The sequence below is a fragment of the Anopheles ziemanni genome, chromosome 2 (assembly GCF_943734765.1).
Source record: "Anopheles ziemanni chromosome 2, idAnoZiCoDA_A2_x.2, whole genome shotgun sequence".
NCBI classification, from domain to species: Eukaryota; Metazoa; Arthropoda; class Insecta; order Diptera; family Culicidae; genus Anopheles; species Anopheles ziemanni.
In genome coordinates, this window is record NC_080705.1 from 92488527 (window position 1) to 92505143 (window position 16617).

General features: G+C 45.5%; 3 protein-coding genes across 3 annotated transcripts in view; 2 read left to right on the forward strand and 1 right to left on the reverse strand.

Annotated features, from left to right (window-relative positions):
* Window positions 1-1262, reverse strand: part of LOC131294753 (uncharacterized) — a 48190-nt gene extending 46928 nt beyond the window's left edge. The window contains exon 1 of the mRNA XM_058322798.1: window positions 1214-1262. The gene's annotated coding sequence lies outside the window, so the exon portion shown is untranslated. The remainder of the gene's footprint in view (window positions 1-1213) is intronic.
* Window positions 1263-3849: 2587 nt separating this feature from the next.
* LOC131294754 (E3 ubiquitin-protein ligase RNF126-like) lies at window positions 3850-5081 on the forward strand. The gene has a single exon (XM_058322799.1). It carries the CDS (start codon window positions 3850-3852, stop codon window positions 4945-4947), a length of 1098 nt encoding a protein of 365 aa, XP_058178782.1. The 3' UTR covers window positions 4948-5081.
* Window positions 5082-12484: 7403 nt separating this feature from the next.
* Window positions 12485-14811, forward strand: LOC131294251 (Bardet-Biedl syndrome 1 protein homolog). The gene is made up of 4 exons (XM_058322300.1): window positions 12485-12495; window positions 12627-12895; window positions 12965-14439; window positions 14743-14811. Exons 1-4 carry the CDS (start codon window positions 12485-12487, stop codon window positions 14809-14811), a joined length of 1824 nt encoding a protein of 607 aa, XP_058178283.1.
* The last annotated feature ends 1806 nt before the right edge of the window (window positions 14812-16617 follow it).

The following is a 16617-nucleotide window of genomic DNA, read 5'->3' on the forward strand; positions in this document are numbered from 1 at the left end:
CGACCATACTCCAGCCTTCCGTTCGATGTGGCCTGCATTTCGGTAAAGTCCTGTTTGTGGACAAAGAAGCTAGATAACATTTTGAAAAAAGGCTCGAAAAGTCCTATTCGATAACGATCCAATACAGGATTTCAGGCGTGACCCCCGAGACAAGGCGCGGACCTGTGGACCAATTGCTATCGATAGCTAACGGAATTTCCAGCAAACCGTCCGACCATCCCGGTGGGGGACGTGCCCCGAATCCGTTTTGGAGAAACAGGTTTATTTTGGTGGTGCCGTCTTATTAGCACAAAGTCGTAGGTGGGCCTCGATCGTGGTAGGAAGCAAGCGATCGTCGAATTTCTCCATTAGAGCGCGTGGACAATCTTTCCAGACTCTCGTAGAAGCAAGTTGGTCGTTTCTAATTTCCGTAATTCTACAGATCTTCGTGTTTTATACACAACAGTGTCATTCTTTTTCAGGTTGCAGAAGTAGGAAAGAAGATCGCACTAATTTGCATAGAAAGTTGTCTGAGAAAGAAGACAAACCCGTTGCGTTATTTACGTAAGACGATCGTACCTCAAGAAGTAGGTTACGTTTTAGTATTCTCAGCACCGATCAAACACCGGATTCATTGAACACGATGTTCAAATATCAGCCCAAATTGAAAATATTCTCGAGGCTCCATTAGCCATGCCAGTAACCTTCTGAGTCACTCGAGAAGAAACTATTCCATTCGTAGCGACTTCTATTGCTTTGGCTGTCAAGGTGCTCAAGAATAATTATCCAAGCCATTTTCTGGGGCGTCTCGTGAAACTAAAATCAGAATCCATATAAAAACACTATCGAGCGAACAGAGGCTATTACTCTAATCGTAATCTAGCTCAAAGTCGTGTCAATCACCGACTCACAGTCGATTTATTTGAAGGTTGATCGTCAACGCGTTTGGGAACAACTTGTATCGATATGGGAGGGAAACATAGCCTTTAAAGATATGCTGTAGATTTTTTCCGAATGCTGCAGGCAACACAACCGCTTCGACACATAGCCTTCACTCTTTCCATTTAAGATTACCTCTTTCGATGCATTGAGAGTTGAAAGATAGCGACACATTTGTCAGCAAAGTTTTCAGAAAAGAACCCAATAGTTTCTTTCCATTTCAACCAGAGAACCACTTGATCATCAATTTCCAGACAATCAATTGGTGTGATGAAAATTAGATAAACATACTTACCCCATTTTGAGTTTGAAATTTTCGGTGTTATGATGTTGATCAATTTTTCGTATCTAATTTTCGGATGATTTAGCACACAGCAGTTTCTCACTACACTTTTGACGTTGATGTATGTTCACTTTTAAACAGTATCAATTATAAATACATTGCTTCACTTAGCAGATATTATATTTGTTTAGTTTAGTCACTGAATAAGAAAGAAAAATAGGTAAACAATTTAAAGATCACTTCACTTCATCACATCACACATCACAGTCTGGTAGAACAGTTCTACCATGCTCTCCTGGTTGCACTTGCACTAATATTATAACACTTGTTTGGAATTTTCACTCGGCCAACGCAAGCCGACATTTGATTTCGTAATATTTTTTGTATTCACCGGCAAACAAGTAGCACACACGTTTTTTTATGATACCCAAAATTTGCACTCTAGAACACACCGCACACTCTTCGAAGCAACGAAGGTATGAATCTTCTTCCTTTTGTCACTTTTTTGAGCGGACTAGTTTCACTAAAAACTTATGATTTGAATAAACACGTCCACAAACTGGTTTTTGGCAATTTGGCGAGCAAGAAAGAGAGAGGATCGCTGAAAAAGGCCAAGAAAACTACCTCCTCATGTTCAGGACCGGTGTCGGCGACGGTCGCGATGAAAATGATGACGACGTCCAAGATCGTACCGCGGGTTTTGCGATCTGCCAAAGCTGGCGAGGCGAGCTACCCCCTGCAATAGTGGATGAGGAGAGAAACATATAGATCGTGTTAAGAATAAGAATATTCCAGCTGATTTCTATCGGAATTTGACATTTTATTTTATCCACAATTTAATATTATCGAAGTTACTTGAATCGCATAATCTGAAAAGTATGTTGATTTAATTATGTCAAAACAAGTTGATTGCGAATAGTCTCTTTGCGCTGCTTTGAATTTATAATTTATTATAATTATAATAATTGTTCTTCATCCAAAAGGAGCAGCATAAGCAATAATTGATTCGTTTGCCACAATACGTTAATGTGGTGATTGAAAAAATAGACAAACAGATCTCAAATCCGCTTCCTGGTTTGCGAGTACCCGAAAAGCGAAAAAACGGTCGCTGGTTTATTTTAAAATCTGCAAGGTAGAACAGTTGCAGATATTACCAAAGAAATTGAGAAAGAGTTCGAAGTGAAATAAAATTAAAAATGTTGTTCTCAAACTACAGCATCCATTCAAACGACGGACGATTTTTCGGGGTAAATTAAAGACAATGTGAGCTCACATACAACCATGTATGGCTCACCAAACTGCCAGCAACCTTCGAGTTAGTTTCACTTCACGCTAACTCAAGACACCATGCGAAAGCATAATGTCCCGCCGGTTTTTGTGCATTTTCATTGTTTGCTACAGCCGTATGGGGTAGTTTCCCGCAATTGTTTATCTTCTGTTTTCGAACAACAATGTGCAGAGTGGTTACACATACCATGGAAACAACGTCCACAAGGGGTGATTTTCCAGTTGCAGTTTTCCCGAACGGAACCAGAACAACGTCGCCAGTGGGAAGAGCGAGAGAAATTGGGCGGGAAAAGTTTAACAATTTTCCTCTTGATTTTCACCATTAACAAGATAGTGATCAATCGCGATGTGCTGTGCACTACGCGGAGCGTGCATTTCAACTCACAAGATTTTTCAAACTCGTTTTATTTCCCCAAATGGTCGTCAGAGCGATGAGATTGTGTCCGTTAGCTATGTCGTCTGGAGCGGCGTGGAATTCCTCATTCCAGCTGCGTTTATGCAATCGTTGGCAGAAAAAATGGTAAATTGAAGCTCCGGTTTCCACATTTACTCGTCAGCTCATTTGGCGATGTTGACCAACAGAATGACTCATACAACTACCGGCCAGGGCGATGTTGTGTAATCTACTAATGCAATGAAGAAAATGTGTGAAATGTGTGTTAAATGTTGGAAATTATGATAAACACCTTACCAAAAAGAACCTACTACCAAAACAACCGTTGCAATTTCGGTTTTATTTTATTTACAATTGCTTCATCAAATCACAACCTCAACTGTGAAAACAAAACCGGATGGGTTCACTGGGGAAAGGAACTAGGTCCGAACGGTACAGGTTCTTTTATCAAAATGGAACGAACCTGTTGTTTCTTGTGCCTAGTGCACATAAATAATTTTCTCAAAAACTGGAAACAAACGAAACGATCTTTTGTTGCACAAAGTTGCGCGTCTTCGAAAGACCTTTCATTTGAGGGGTCTCATGTTCAAATCGGTTCAGCGATCACAATGTTATTAACAAATATGTTATTTCAACGGAACATAACAACCAAGGTTTCTGTACCCACGTACCATTCAAATATTTGTTTCAAACACTAAGAATTGAGGAAAAAACTTTGTTGGAATTGTTTGCCTTTCATTTGAGGGATATTTTGCTAAAATTTTACCGCGACACTAAAAAGTTTTTATCAAATTAACTGTTTCTCCCATTATTTCAAATTGTGCCCAAGGTTTGTGAAGCTTGTTGATGTCAACAATTGTCAAAACAAACGTCAAGTAAATATGGTTCGCAATTTATTTGACCATTGTGCCTCAAAGCGCCGCTACGTGATTGTTTTGTGCCGTGAAATATTAACTGTTTGCTAGAAATGGAAGGTTCTCTCGGGCCGGACATTCCAGGGAATCTAGAGGCGAGCATGCTGAACGTTATTGAAGAGGTGGACTCTTGCCTCGAGCGAATCCTTGTTCGTCGCTCCAGCACAAACTCGGCCAGAAGTCGAAACAGCAGCAACATGGTGTCGCCAGTACACGAAGCGAATGCAGAGCAATCCCGCGATGGGATGCAAAGTGATAATAGCAGCGACGCTACGATTGAATTGGACATCGATTATGCTGCAGGGCAGCTATCTACAAGCGGAAGCGCCGACGAGGCGGTGTCAGTAGAAGAGCTTAGCAGCCAATCCGTCACTGTGCCAGAAAATGGTCCCCTCCCTCGCCAACTACGGTCGGAAGATTACGCTGCAGGACAGCCGTCTACAAGCGATAATGCGACCGGTGACTCAGACGAGGTGGTGTCAGTTGAAGACCTTGGCACTCAATCTGTGATCTTGCCGGAAATTGTACCTCTGCCTCGCCAACTACGGTCGGAAGAAGTGATCGACCTTTCCGATAGTCTACCAACGTACTCTAATCGATTTCCTACTGCGGATATCATTGAATTATCGTCGGATGAAGAAAGTCCATCCACCAGCCGCTCTACTGTAGCAGCACAGCCACTGATGCACATAACTTACAGCACTTCCACATCGCGTCCGCCTTCGCAGAGCACAAACATAGTAATCGATTTGCGAACATCTTCTGTTAGAAATAGAAATGCCCCTTTTACTCAAACATCCAATTCCGGAACGATACACACATTGGATTCTCCGGGGAACACACGTCCAGTTGTGCGAAGTCGGCTGAATGGCCGTATTCGATTATGGAATCCTCCACCTCCAGATCCTTCAAAAAGTACAAATCAGCCTCAACCTTCCAGCGTGAATTCAGACGACACAAAAGTTGCATGTCCTATTTGCTATGAATCTCTGTTTCAACGTAAGCTGCTATCCACCATTTGCGGGCACGTCTTTTGTGAGCTTTGTCTCCGCACTGCTCTGAGGATGTCAAAAAAATGTCCCATCTGCAACCGTAGTATCACAAGAGCTAATCAGACGCACCCGCTCTACCTGCCACTTAACGAATCGTAGTATCAAAAAAGCCATTTATGTGCCAGTTAAGCATTAATTTTGTATGTATTTATATGAACTATTATTACACATCTTATGAACTTAGTATGTTATAAGTAATGCAACAATGGAAAAATGTATCAAGTTATCGAATCTAATGTAATCTAATCTTTTGAATGTGATCAAAGACGCTCAAGACTCTAGTAAAGAGTAGACGAATAAAATAATAAACTTGATGACGTAACTTAATAATCTATATGTTTTCATTTTCTAATTTTTCAACAACGAAAGATTTCCGTGCGTAAAATTGCGTTCTTGTTTATAGCTCACCGCGAGGCAGTCCGTGCGTTTGAGAAAGAGGAATGGTAGTAATCTATCAGCCGCAGAGTATCAACCTTCGGATCACTTGTGTTACGAACGGACGATATGTTTCGTTCATTTTTTAGGATTTCGCTTAACCGAATTATGCAAGAAATTAAATTTGAAGGAATGTAGGTAGAATACCCCCTTTAAAGTGCGACGAGATCGCCAGGCGCAGAAAATCGCGCCGGAAACATATTTTTTATGTTTTACGATAGGGAACCTTCGGAAGAACTTGCGCGCTTAACTAAAATCTACAACGATAAAGATCGTATTTCCAACGCCCGTTAGTTTAGGACAGCGCGAAGGATACGAGAATAAGGATAACCGGCGATAGCCGATAACGCGGTACCAACGGGACCGCCCGTAAACTTCGCTAGGCTTAGATCCTTTATGTAAACTCTCGGTACGTTCGCGATCGTGATCCTAAATAAACACAATAATGAAAGGACACGACGCGTCGGTACCAAGAGGTTTAGGCGATGCGTGTGGTCGACTAACGAAATGAAACGAAGATAAGACCCACGCAACGATGCGTTCGAAAGCGAGATCAAACTAAGATCATAAACATCGAAACTCGCAAGGATTCTAGAAAGACCTAAGTAAACAAGATAAAATCTAGGTCACGCTTTCCACGCGGAAAGAGCAGAATAGAAGATCGCGTAACGAGGATCGAACCGTACCAGGAAATCTCGCATGTTAGAGCGAGATCCTCTATCTCGCTTACGTTCATTAGAATATAAGGAGCATTTTAGTATATAAACGCTCAAAACTTTGAATAAACGAGTTATTTTCACCAGGACACCTACGAGTAAAGTACCCGAAATTCTTTACTCCAAGCACCGAAAATCCGAAATACCCTGAAACCCTTCCAAGCTTACGCTAGATTCTGCTCTGTTCAGCGGCACGTCACGCTGCAGACCGGCTTCTCGTAAGAACCTTCCTAAAAAACTTAGAGAAAACTCCGAAGGCTTCTCTCCGATGTCGGCACGTCACGGCTCGGACGGAACTTTGGAAAATTCGACAAGTTTCCCGCTTTCTGCGTGGTCCTCTCCGTTGTCGGCACGTCACGACTCGGACCGGTCATACTAAGGCACCCCAATTCCTCGTCCAAAAGAGTTAGGATAACTCGCGGAACACCTCTCCGTTCAGCGGCACGTCACGCTGCGGACCGGGTTCTCGACTTGCCCTAACTTCAGATCTCCGTATCACACGTTGTTTGCACCGTTGTTGGCACGTCACAACACGGGCCGAACACGTTGATACGCGAAATCGACGGACTTCCAAATCCGGCGAAAATTCTCGCGTGAGAAACGACGACGCACTCGGTCGGGTTCACCTTCGCGCCCGCTCGGACAACCGCCTCGTTACAACTTGATTCATCTACAACTGTGCTTCATATGAGCCGCGTGTTTGGGCTACACATGCCGGTACGGATAACACACGATACTGCACGTACATCGAAGAGGGCTGTGCATTCCTACCGCATTACGAAAAGATATAGAATCACAGCCACGATCACAGCTTCGCACACCGTCCAAGATCACGATTGATTCATGCTAAACTCCTTTTTCCCTCCACTAGAACCATCGTCCAAAGCACAGTTGACGGGATGAGGGACGTTCCGGAAAGAAAAATATACCATCGTCGGTCCATTCGCTCAGTGGAACTGGTTTGATCTTCTTATCGGTTTTCTTTGTACCTTGTCGGGGCCGGTTGCATCGGAAGTCCAGCGTGTGCATTCTAAAGGTGCGTCATAAAGAAAGCTTTTAAACAACCATCGTCCAGTTGGAGACTGATGACTCACCGTCCTCTTGGCAAGTGATGATCGTAACCAACGTGTACATCCTAGCATACGGTGACCGATCTGAGGTGAAATCCCCCACAAATGGGAACCAGTTAAAAGGGCAGACATTGGCAAAAGCCATAATGTCTGTGGAATTGAATATGAAGAAAGCTAGCGAATTACCGCTTTGCTGAAAAGTAACAAAACACATTGCTACAAACTCGGGATTTTATTGCATTGTTTGTTCTTGATAATAAAATATCGATCACATTCTCAAGACGAACGTTTGCATAGCATGTCGAAAGTAACTCGTTTTTGCATGAGATAAGATAGCGCCAGCCTGTATTTATGTTAGCAAGAATTCAAATCATGTTTCTTCATTTAGCAATACTGAGTATTTCAACTTCCAAATAAAAATGTTAAAGTTCCTTACCATCAAAGTAACGACGTGCCTTACGGCAATGCGCCAAAGTGGTGTAGGGCCCTTTGCACTCGGTTAGTAATGAGCAGCGTGCCAAGAAGATGACTTTAGCAAACAATGTAACTACGGCATAGTATGATCAACAATTTCACACGCTTATCGCGACGATGGCATTTCAACGTTTCTCTTTTTCACTACGTTACTGTTGTTTACCGTTGATCATACTCCAACATTCGAGCTTTAACAATTTTGTAAAACATCACCAAGCATTTTGAGACACAATTTCGTCCGTGGGACATTCGTTTGGAGTTGATAAACTGGAAGGTAGAGCACCGAACCACGTGGTTGCTAACCGTTATACCACAAACATGCACAGGTTTCAGCTGATTCTAACCTAAAATACTGCGGTCAGCCGAACTCTGTCCGAGGGGGGGGTCATTTGTTTTCGATAGGAATTTTTATGGGAACCTCGAAGCTACCTCGTGTTATTGACCGATTCGAGAAGCGGGAAACGGAACAGAAAACCTCTTGGTGCACTGTCGTCGGCGGAATCATTCGACTGGACTGAAAGTTGAAATGCATAAACGAAGCTCACTTTTCCGAACCATAACTTCTTTTCTCCGTGGTTGACTATAATGGCCACAGCATAAGCAGTTTCTCACCCATCGTGCATCCCACATTATTGTTTTATTTCTTTCCTTTGGGATTATTCCTCTTTCCTGGTTTCGAAGTTTTCGGACCATCGAGAAAAAGGAAAAAAACCCTCTGATGCCGAAACTGGATATGACTTTCCCAAGCCGAACTTTTTGGCGTACTCCATCGTCAGTCGTTCGAAGCTTCAACTGTGCACTTTCCAGTCTTATTTCGTCTTCGATACGATGTGATCATTGCTCAAAAAATATTCAAAAACAGTTTATAAATGAATGGTTGAACAAAAATCAACAGTTATTTAAGCTGTAGTTTTAAAGGTAAACATTATTTTCGATCCATGGTTGGATGGTGGTTGTAGGTATCACTGCTTGCCTGAACGACCTTTCCCTTTAAAGTCGATTTTCACAACGTTTTAGGGTATCCACTCTCTCCACGCTCAAAGCCCCCCTTTTCACGCTGCTCTTGGTTAAACATTGCTCACAGCATGATTTGAATTGGAATAGAAATCGTTTGCTCTAACCACCTTTATCTGGCATCGTCACATTTTTTATCAGTAGCATTATACACAAAGCACAAACTTTACGCACAAACGTGTTGGCTCACCGTAAGAACGAAAAAAAAAACTATATAAACATTAAACTTCCTCCTTACCGGTCGTAACGATTAATCGATCCGAGCGGTTTCGCGTGTTCCAACAAACTGGCGAGCTGAGGCGTTTGCGCCGCATGCCGCGGAGCTTATTGCGCGTGCTGGCGGGTTTTCGCTTCTCTTTCTTGCGACGGCTCCCTGTCTATCTTTCTTTGATGACCACCTTTTCTTGCAAGATGCAGTTAGCGAGTTCAAAATGGAGACAAAAAACCCCACAGGCTCAGAACCAGCGGAACCACGCATTGTTTGGGCTTCGACAACAACGATCAACGTCTGCGAGGAGGGAAAGCAGCGGGAGACGGCAGCGAAACGGAATGCTGTCGGATCGACACGATCGAGTGTTGGAGGCTGCAAGAGGTCGGAAACTACGGCTGAATGGAGAGCCAGCTTGCACCGAACCACTTCGACAACTCTAGGTCTAGGTTGACCTTGCGGCAAACTTGCCGTCGTTGGTCTTGGTATGCATGGTAACTACATTCTACAACGTCGAACAGGACGTCCAAGTTGGTATTCTAAGAGGAAACTTTCTTAGCACCGCACTATCGATCAACTGTTTGGATAATAGTACAACCAGAAATTTATGCTAAAGTTATATTTAACTTTAAGTATTCTGTTATAAAAAGAAATTAAATTATAGGTCTACTCATTGTCTGATAGCTAGAAAATTAAAAAAAAAACTTAGATGTCCGTAATTTAGCATCAGCCAAACCTAACCTGAACTTCAAGCTGTCGAAAACTGTAACCAACTGATGTCAACCTCAATAAGCCTCGTGAGAATGGAGCCCCCCAAACGGTCAGGAACCTCTTCCAAATAATTTTTGACCATCTTCAGCGTCTATATCTTTTACAGTGTAATACTGTGGCAGTGTGTCTTCGAGAACAGACTTCACCCATAAATCTCGAACACTACAGAGATCGCGAATGAAAATAAGAAAATAAAAATCCAAATTAAAAACGCCAAACCCCCGAAAAAGACCCGCTTGCCACACGGGTAAACCCGTCGAATGGATCACCGAGTCGCTAGATCCACCCCCGCGCGTGTCTCTCCTTTTCTGCTTGCTGATGGTTTTTTTTTTCTTTGGTGGGGGTGCGCAATAGGAGTCACCCGTTTCCCCCCACCCCACCCTTGCTACCCCGGGAAGGGGCAAACAAACCCTCGCCAACGCGGACGTGCTAAAGTGGGACGCAATTTGCGTCTCGATCTTGAGGACCACAACCGGAACTGTGGAGTAGAAAGGTGCAGGGGGGTGGGGTATCCGGGGTGTGTATTAATTTGAATAGAAATCTCACGTTCTCGTCGCTGCCTCCCTTTCTCTTGTGGCGGCAATCTCGAAGGACGTTGACTCCACACCACCACTACCACCAACTAAGAACCAATGGAGCGGAGACACTAAGAAGTGGTACATAAGGTTCCACCAATCTCTAACGGAGATCTGCGGAATGATCTCAACGATCGAGTAAGAAATGAAATGGTTCATCTGAACGCGAACTACGTCACGTAGTAGAGAGTCGAAACGAACTTAAAGACGGACGCACCCCTTGAAGATTATTCAACACATACTTTGGGGTTTGGTGGAAAACTGTCCGTTAATTAGTCTTAAGCGAAACTACCTCCAACCGACTGCAATTCCTTTTGGGATCGTTGTGTATCGCGATCAACCCTTGACCACCGGGCGATGCGACCAAAGACCTCCCAGACTTAATGAAGCGTTGCTAAATGGCACCCAAGCTACCCAATAATAATGCGGTGGCAGTTATAAGTGAGGTCTACCGAAAAATTACCGTTTCCCGCTGCACAGTCGCAAGTAACAATGAACTAGAGAAAGAAGGAATAACCCGTTTCACAACTCACGCAGTCATGCCGAAGAAGCCCTTGCCACTTTCACTATCTTCCGGTACTTCCTTGGCGGGAACCGGCCAGGGAAGGGCGGCGATTTAATGGAAGGTGTGTCCCATGCCGCTTTCTTCAGTTGGAGTGGTTTCCCCCCCCCCCCCCCCCCTCCCAATGCCAACTGTTCGCCACAAGGTCAGACACTTGAGAAGGTTAAAAGCCACCGTTTGGATGAAGCCTTATCCCGGACCAAAGGGGTGTCTAACGGCAATAGACGGTGCAAACGCTTATCTCATGAACTCTCGAGATTTTCTTCCTCGTAAGCTGCACTATCTGGATACTGATTTGAGGTAGTCTCTCTCGAGTTTTGATGTATTAATCCTTTGTACTTATAATGTATCGAACCAAAACAATTTACTTGAGCAAATATGTATACGGGCGCCATTTACAACAAGTGCAACGACCGTAAAACGTTTTTCCGGTCTGTTCCTACGACACTAGCTAAACGAGGAAGGTTGTTTGCATGGATCTCACCACGGTACACCATCTTTCATTAGCGGCTAATATGTGTCATCACATGTACGACAGCCTTGTCGACCCAATCTCACCGAGATATCATAAACTAGCTTTTCCATCGATCGAATACCCGTCTTCCCGTGAGGAACGGCTTTTAATTATCCGCTGCATGGCTAATAACATCGAGGTAGGAAAATATACCATCCACATCGACCGAAAGCTGCTGCGATAGAGGAGCGAACAGCGAACATCCTCCATCGAGTGACGGATTGTTGAGGTAAAAGTGTGGCAAAATGTACACTTGCAAACTTGCAAATCAACTGAGCAAACTTCACGGGCTCGAGCCCGACTCCGGTTGGCTTTTCGCTTTCGTGTTTTAAAAATAATATTTCCATCCCCTCGCGCGGGGCATGTCGAACGCGACTATTTCCACATTTTCCACCTTCGAACAGGGCTTTCACACTTTCCACCTACCTACTGATCTGGTGGGCGCAATCGCGACACTCGACACTGCGACATCCACTACTGACCGAGATTTCCCGGAGGAGGAGGAAATGGAAAACCTGTCTCCGCGCGACTGAAAGTTGACTTGCACGCTGGTGGTGGGTTTGCATTGGCTTGAACCATTGATTAATCGATCGGTTGTTCACGCCGGCGAAAGGGTTCGACTCTGCCATAAGCATAAATAATCGACCATTAGCGGGACGTATCCCTTATTCCACGCTGTGCTAGCTAATAACACCGGGACGTACCTTGAAGGAAATTTTCTTTTCGTTTGCATTCCCATCACCAGCCCCGGGGAGTCAACCGATACCAAGAAACCAGATGGCCGGATGGGGAACCACGAGGATCAAAAAGTGTGGCGAATCGGGAATCCGAAACACGGTTGAAGATCGTTCACTCCGAAAAACGGTACATTACGTTGGTTCCGTGACGAACTTTTGTTGGGGAAGGCCATCATCACCTCCACCGCGGGAAAACGTAACTGTAGCGCCTGCGCCAGCGATGCTCCGCAAAGTCACGTGTGTTGTTTCCGTTGACCATGTTCCGTTGCCAATGGTAACCGGGAAATTACTGCGCCTGCGTTGATCGAAATATAACCGCGGAAATTCCATACTCCAAGCCGCATCAACAGGTGTCGGTAAAACGGTCAACCTGAGGTGTATGTTGACGGCATTGTCCCTAGCAACGGAATGGTTTCCTCCCAACCACAAACAATCAGCTTACTCGGAAAAATCCGCCAGTTGTCGGTCGGAGGTGTTTTGAGGTCAATTCTATTGGTTTCGGTAGTCGCTAAGTTGTGGTTTTATTTAGATTGGCACTGATCGAATCGGTTCCGGTCGGGATGTTTCTCTGGTAAGTTGTCGGCGAAAAGCCCATCCCCTAGGGGTTCGGGATTGGTAATGCTATAACAACCGCATCCTCCTCACCCGATCCGATTGGGGTAATTTTTAATAAACACTTTCCATCTGGGTTTTCATCCTCAGCAAAACGAAACCCACCGACAAGTGGCTGGACGCCCAGTGCGACGGCACGGCAGCCTTGCATACCCTTCCGGCCTGTATGACGCTGTGCGATCTGAAGAACGATCACTACTACCAGCTGGTCATCGTCGATGTGCCGATGTTCGATTTTGATGTCAAACCGAAGCTGAAGGTGTACAAGGGAACTAATCTGGTCAGCGAGCAACACCTTCCGGGCATTCCCTGTGCCGTCGAGAGTCTCTACATCAACGATCAGGAGCCCCGTACACCTAGTAAGTTTTGTAGTTTGCGGGAATCTCCCGACGATGTTTTGCTCAAAGACACTTCGCTTCCATTTTCAGTAATTGCCGTGGCGGTGGAGTCGTCCGTTCTCTTCTATCGCAATATGAAGCCTTACTACAAGTACACCATCCCAAGCATGACCGTGGAACCGCTGGAGATTGACGTGTGGAAGAAGCTTCCGATCGAGCGAGGGGATGCGCTCGACGCACTGATCGACAGTTTACGCTCCATCGAACCCACGCAAATGACACTGCAGACGCAGGAACTGCTAGGTCTGCCGGAGAGTGAACGCGGTGGCTACATAAAGGCGAACGCCGAGCGGAAGCTGGAACGGCTCTCCATCGTCACCGCCATGACGAGCATCAAGAAGGCGTCGACCGATCCGAAAGCCGCATCCTGTCTCATACTGGCCACCGAGTCCGGCGAGCTGCTCCTCCTCGACACGCAAGCCTTTGTCGTGCTGGCGCAGGCGAAAGTTGGCCCATTCCAGGGCACGCCCAGCATGATCTCCGCCAGCGGTCAATACGACGTCGACTATCGGGTGGTGATAGCAACCCGCGAGGGTTCGCTGTACTTACTGCGCAAAGGGTGGCTCGCAGGGCAACATATCGTGAAGCTCGAGGCACCGGCAGCCGGTCTTTCACTGCTTCCGATCGATCAGACGATCGTCGTCGTTTGTATGAACCAGTCGCTGCTGTGCTACTCGAAGAAGGGAAAGAAGCTGTGGACGGTGAGGCTGCCACAGCCGGCCGTCTGCATGACACCGGTGTGTCTACCGCATCTCGGTATCAACCTCGTGTGCGTGGGGTTGAAGGGTGGACTGGTGCAGTTCTACAGCCAGAAGAAGCTCGTGGATCAGTTCTACGCACCGGAGTCCGTCTCGGCGCTAACGTTCGGCCGACTCGGGCAGGAGGAGCACGTGCTCATACTGGTCACCATCGATGGTTCACTAATAGTAAAGATCCTCAAACGGACGGCCGCGTTCGTGACGACCGAGAACATCTACGACACGAAGAGCGCAACCGAAGAGGCTGATGAGCCACCCGGAAACCTGCAAATACCGAAGAAGACCAAAATTTTTGTGGAGCAAACACTCCGCGAGAAGGAACACGCGGCCACCATTCACAATTCCTTTCAGTCGGAGCTTTGGCGAATGCGGCTCACGACGGCCCGCGCCACGGTGGATGTGATCAACTCGGCCGATAGCAACATGTCGACGGTGGACGTTGGTCTGGCCCCGCTCAAGCTGGCGGCGGAAGTGCTCGGTCTCGGGCCAGTGTTTAAGCTGTTTCTGATACTTGAAAACATTTCCACCCGAAAGGAGGCAACGGGTTTGAACGTGCTAATACAGGCCGATCATCGTCACTACATCGTGGAGCGACCGTACCAACGGTTGCCGATGCTTGTGCCCGGCGCACCGATTCGATTGGATTTCCGCGTGACCGTGACGGTGGAGCCGGCGGACGGTTTACCACCGGTTGATTTGACGCCGGAAAATTCGTGCATTAAAGTGTTGGTTTTCAAAACGGGACAGGTAAGAAAACGAAACAATTTCAAAATCACTTGACAAACACTGTAAACTCACGAGAACCGTTTCGGAGAACCGGTTTCGACCGGTTCGGGCCGACCAATCACGACTCTCCGTTTAAAAAGGTCGTTGGTTCAACAGTTCTATGCTTTCAGAAAATTTTACAAATTTTTAACATTTTTAAATTTCAAAACTGTGGCAATGCATACATTTAAGAAAACTTATGACTTAAGCATTTTCTTCATTTTCTAATGTCTAACACTACATGTCTAACAGCTTTATAACCACTTTCCCATTCCTACATTCCAGGCCAAACCCCTCATCGCGTCGACGGTCGTTATGCCGCAGCCGGAGCCGCAAATAATAAACTCGTTCTAGAGGGATGAGCAATCGGTGCAGACCGACGCCAGATTATGTCACGAAAGCATCGGCCGAAAGTACACTTTATTAGAGCTCGCTTGATCTATGTGGGTGTGTCCGTGGAATGTGTGGAATAGAAATTGGTTGAATGTTTCCCAGATCAGGTTGTTATGTAATTTGATTTGAAACTTTCCGCAGCTCATTGTAACAATTTATTTTTCACGTCTCTTTCGTTCTCATTCTCAAACAAAATTAAAACACATGCACAGTTCTTAACAACTCTAAAGAAATCTGAAGGGTTTGGTAGACAGAAAGCCAACAGAGTCTGTAATCTCAATGACTTATGGATGTCCACTCAAGTCATATCTGAAGTATCTCTCATCCCGGACTAATCGGGGACGGTTTCCTGTTATCACTACCGCGCTGCACAATCCCACAAACGCACACTAATCCTAACCAGGGTGTCATAAATATCGTTATCGGTTACCAAGAAAGTCAGGTTGGATGATTTCGTTCAAGTTTGTGTGCAGCATACCCCGCGAATGCTGATGATGTGACCCTCACCAGCTACCCCCCACCCGTGCCACCCACACGGCGAGCCGCTGAGAACATGTACTACGTCGAGTAGGGAACGCAACGACCACAATCATCGCCGACACATAGCGCATACTTTACCCGCGGAATCGCGATCAGTCACCGTCGAACCAGCGCTTGAGAAAGAGGTGCGTATTACCGAGGGGTTCGCTTCACTAAATATATGTAGAACTGGGGAGTTCATTCATCGTTCGATCAGGTCACCGCGTTGCTTATCAGTTTCATTTGACCGTTTGGCCGTTTGACATTCGCGTTCAAGTGCAGAGTGTTTAAAATTCATATGATCCCACAATCGAACCGCGATCGTTTACAAAGTTTTTAGTGAAGGTCAGTTGAAGGTATTAAGGGAAGGTTTCAATTCAGTAGCAGTTCTTCATTGCAGGTCCATTTTTATCGGCCTCGGTGGTGTTCCGTGCTCGTATCGTTAGCAACCGTGGGACGCGTTTTCCTTCGAACGGTGAGGTAATAAGGCGTCCGGCGACTCCGGCCCTCATAAGGCACATTAGCACGGACTACATTGTGCAGACAACATGCTTCGCATATGCGGCACACACAGTTTGCAACCTTAGTTGGCCACGGTGGACTTCAGACAGGCCATTCTTTCTGGCGCACCGCACAGTGCCATGTTTCGTCGTATGATTATTAATTGCGATTACTGAAACGGTCACGAATGGACACACTCTGGTGCATGTTTGGTTGCACATATTCTTTTTCGCCTCAAGACCACCGGTTTGTGCGTTGTGCTGCATTCTAACATCCGCTGCGGAGTCGTTTATTATAAGTTACTTTGGTCGGTGTTCTGTTGCGAAATCTTCTTAGTACACGATCGGTTTTCTTTGATGTCAAGAAGTTTCAACCTTTCAATGAATATGATTGAAATGTCTAAATTCGTAATTCGGGTTGATAAATTATTTTAAAAACAAACATTAAACCCACATGAGAATCAACGCACGCAGTGAAAAATGTCTTCGAATATTCATAAACAAAATCTTAAACTGAGTCGGTTGGCGTCCACTTCCAAAATGATCCCCATCAATCTTTTTCCCTTTGAAAGGAAACGTGACTAGTGGGAACTAACCTTTCTTGCCAACACTGTGTATCTATCTTTCTGAAGATCGATTAGCCGTACGAATGGTCGAAATGAGAGGATTTCTCCCGTTGCTATTTTATATCCCAAAATTTGCATACGCCTCTCTGGTTGAACTGAAGAAGTCCCAACAGTCCCAACGG

What these genes read in the sequence shown, in the direction of transcription:
- LOC131294754 (XM_058322799.1), top strand. Translation starts at nt 3,850, where the DNA reads ATGGAAGGTTCTCTCGGGCCGGACATTCCAGGGAATCTAGAGGCGAGC.
- LOC131294251 (XM_058322300.1), top strand. An exon ending in TCAGGAGCCCCGTACACCTA is followed by an intron (nt 12,896 to 12,964) that starts GTAAGTTTTGTA and finishes TTCCATTTTCAG; the next exon opens with TAATTGCCGTGGCGGTGGAG. An exon ending in TGGTTTTCAAAACGGGACAG is followed by an intron (nt 14,440 to 14,742) that starts GTAAGAAAACGA and finishes CCTACATTCCAG; the next exon opens with GCCAAACCCCTCATCGCGTC.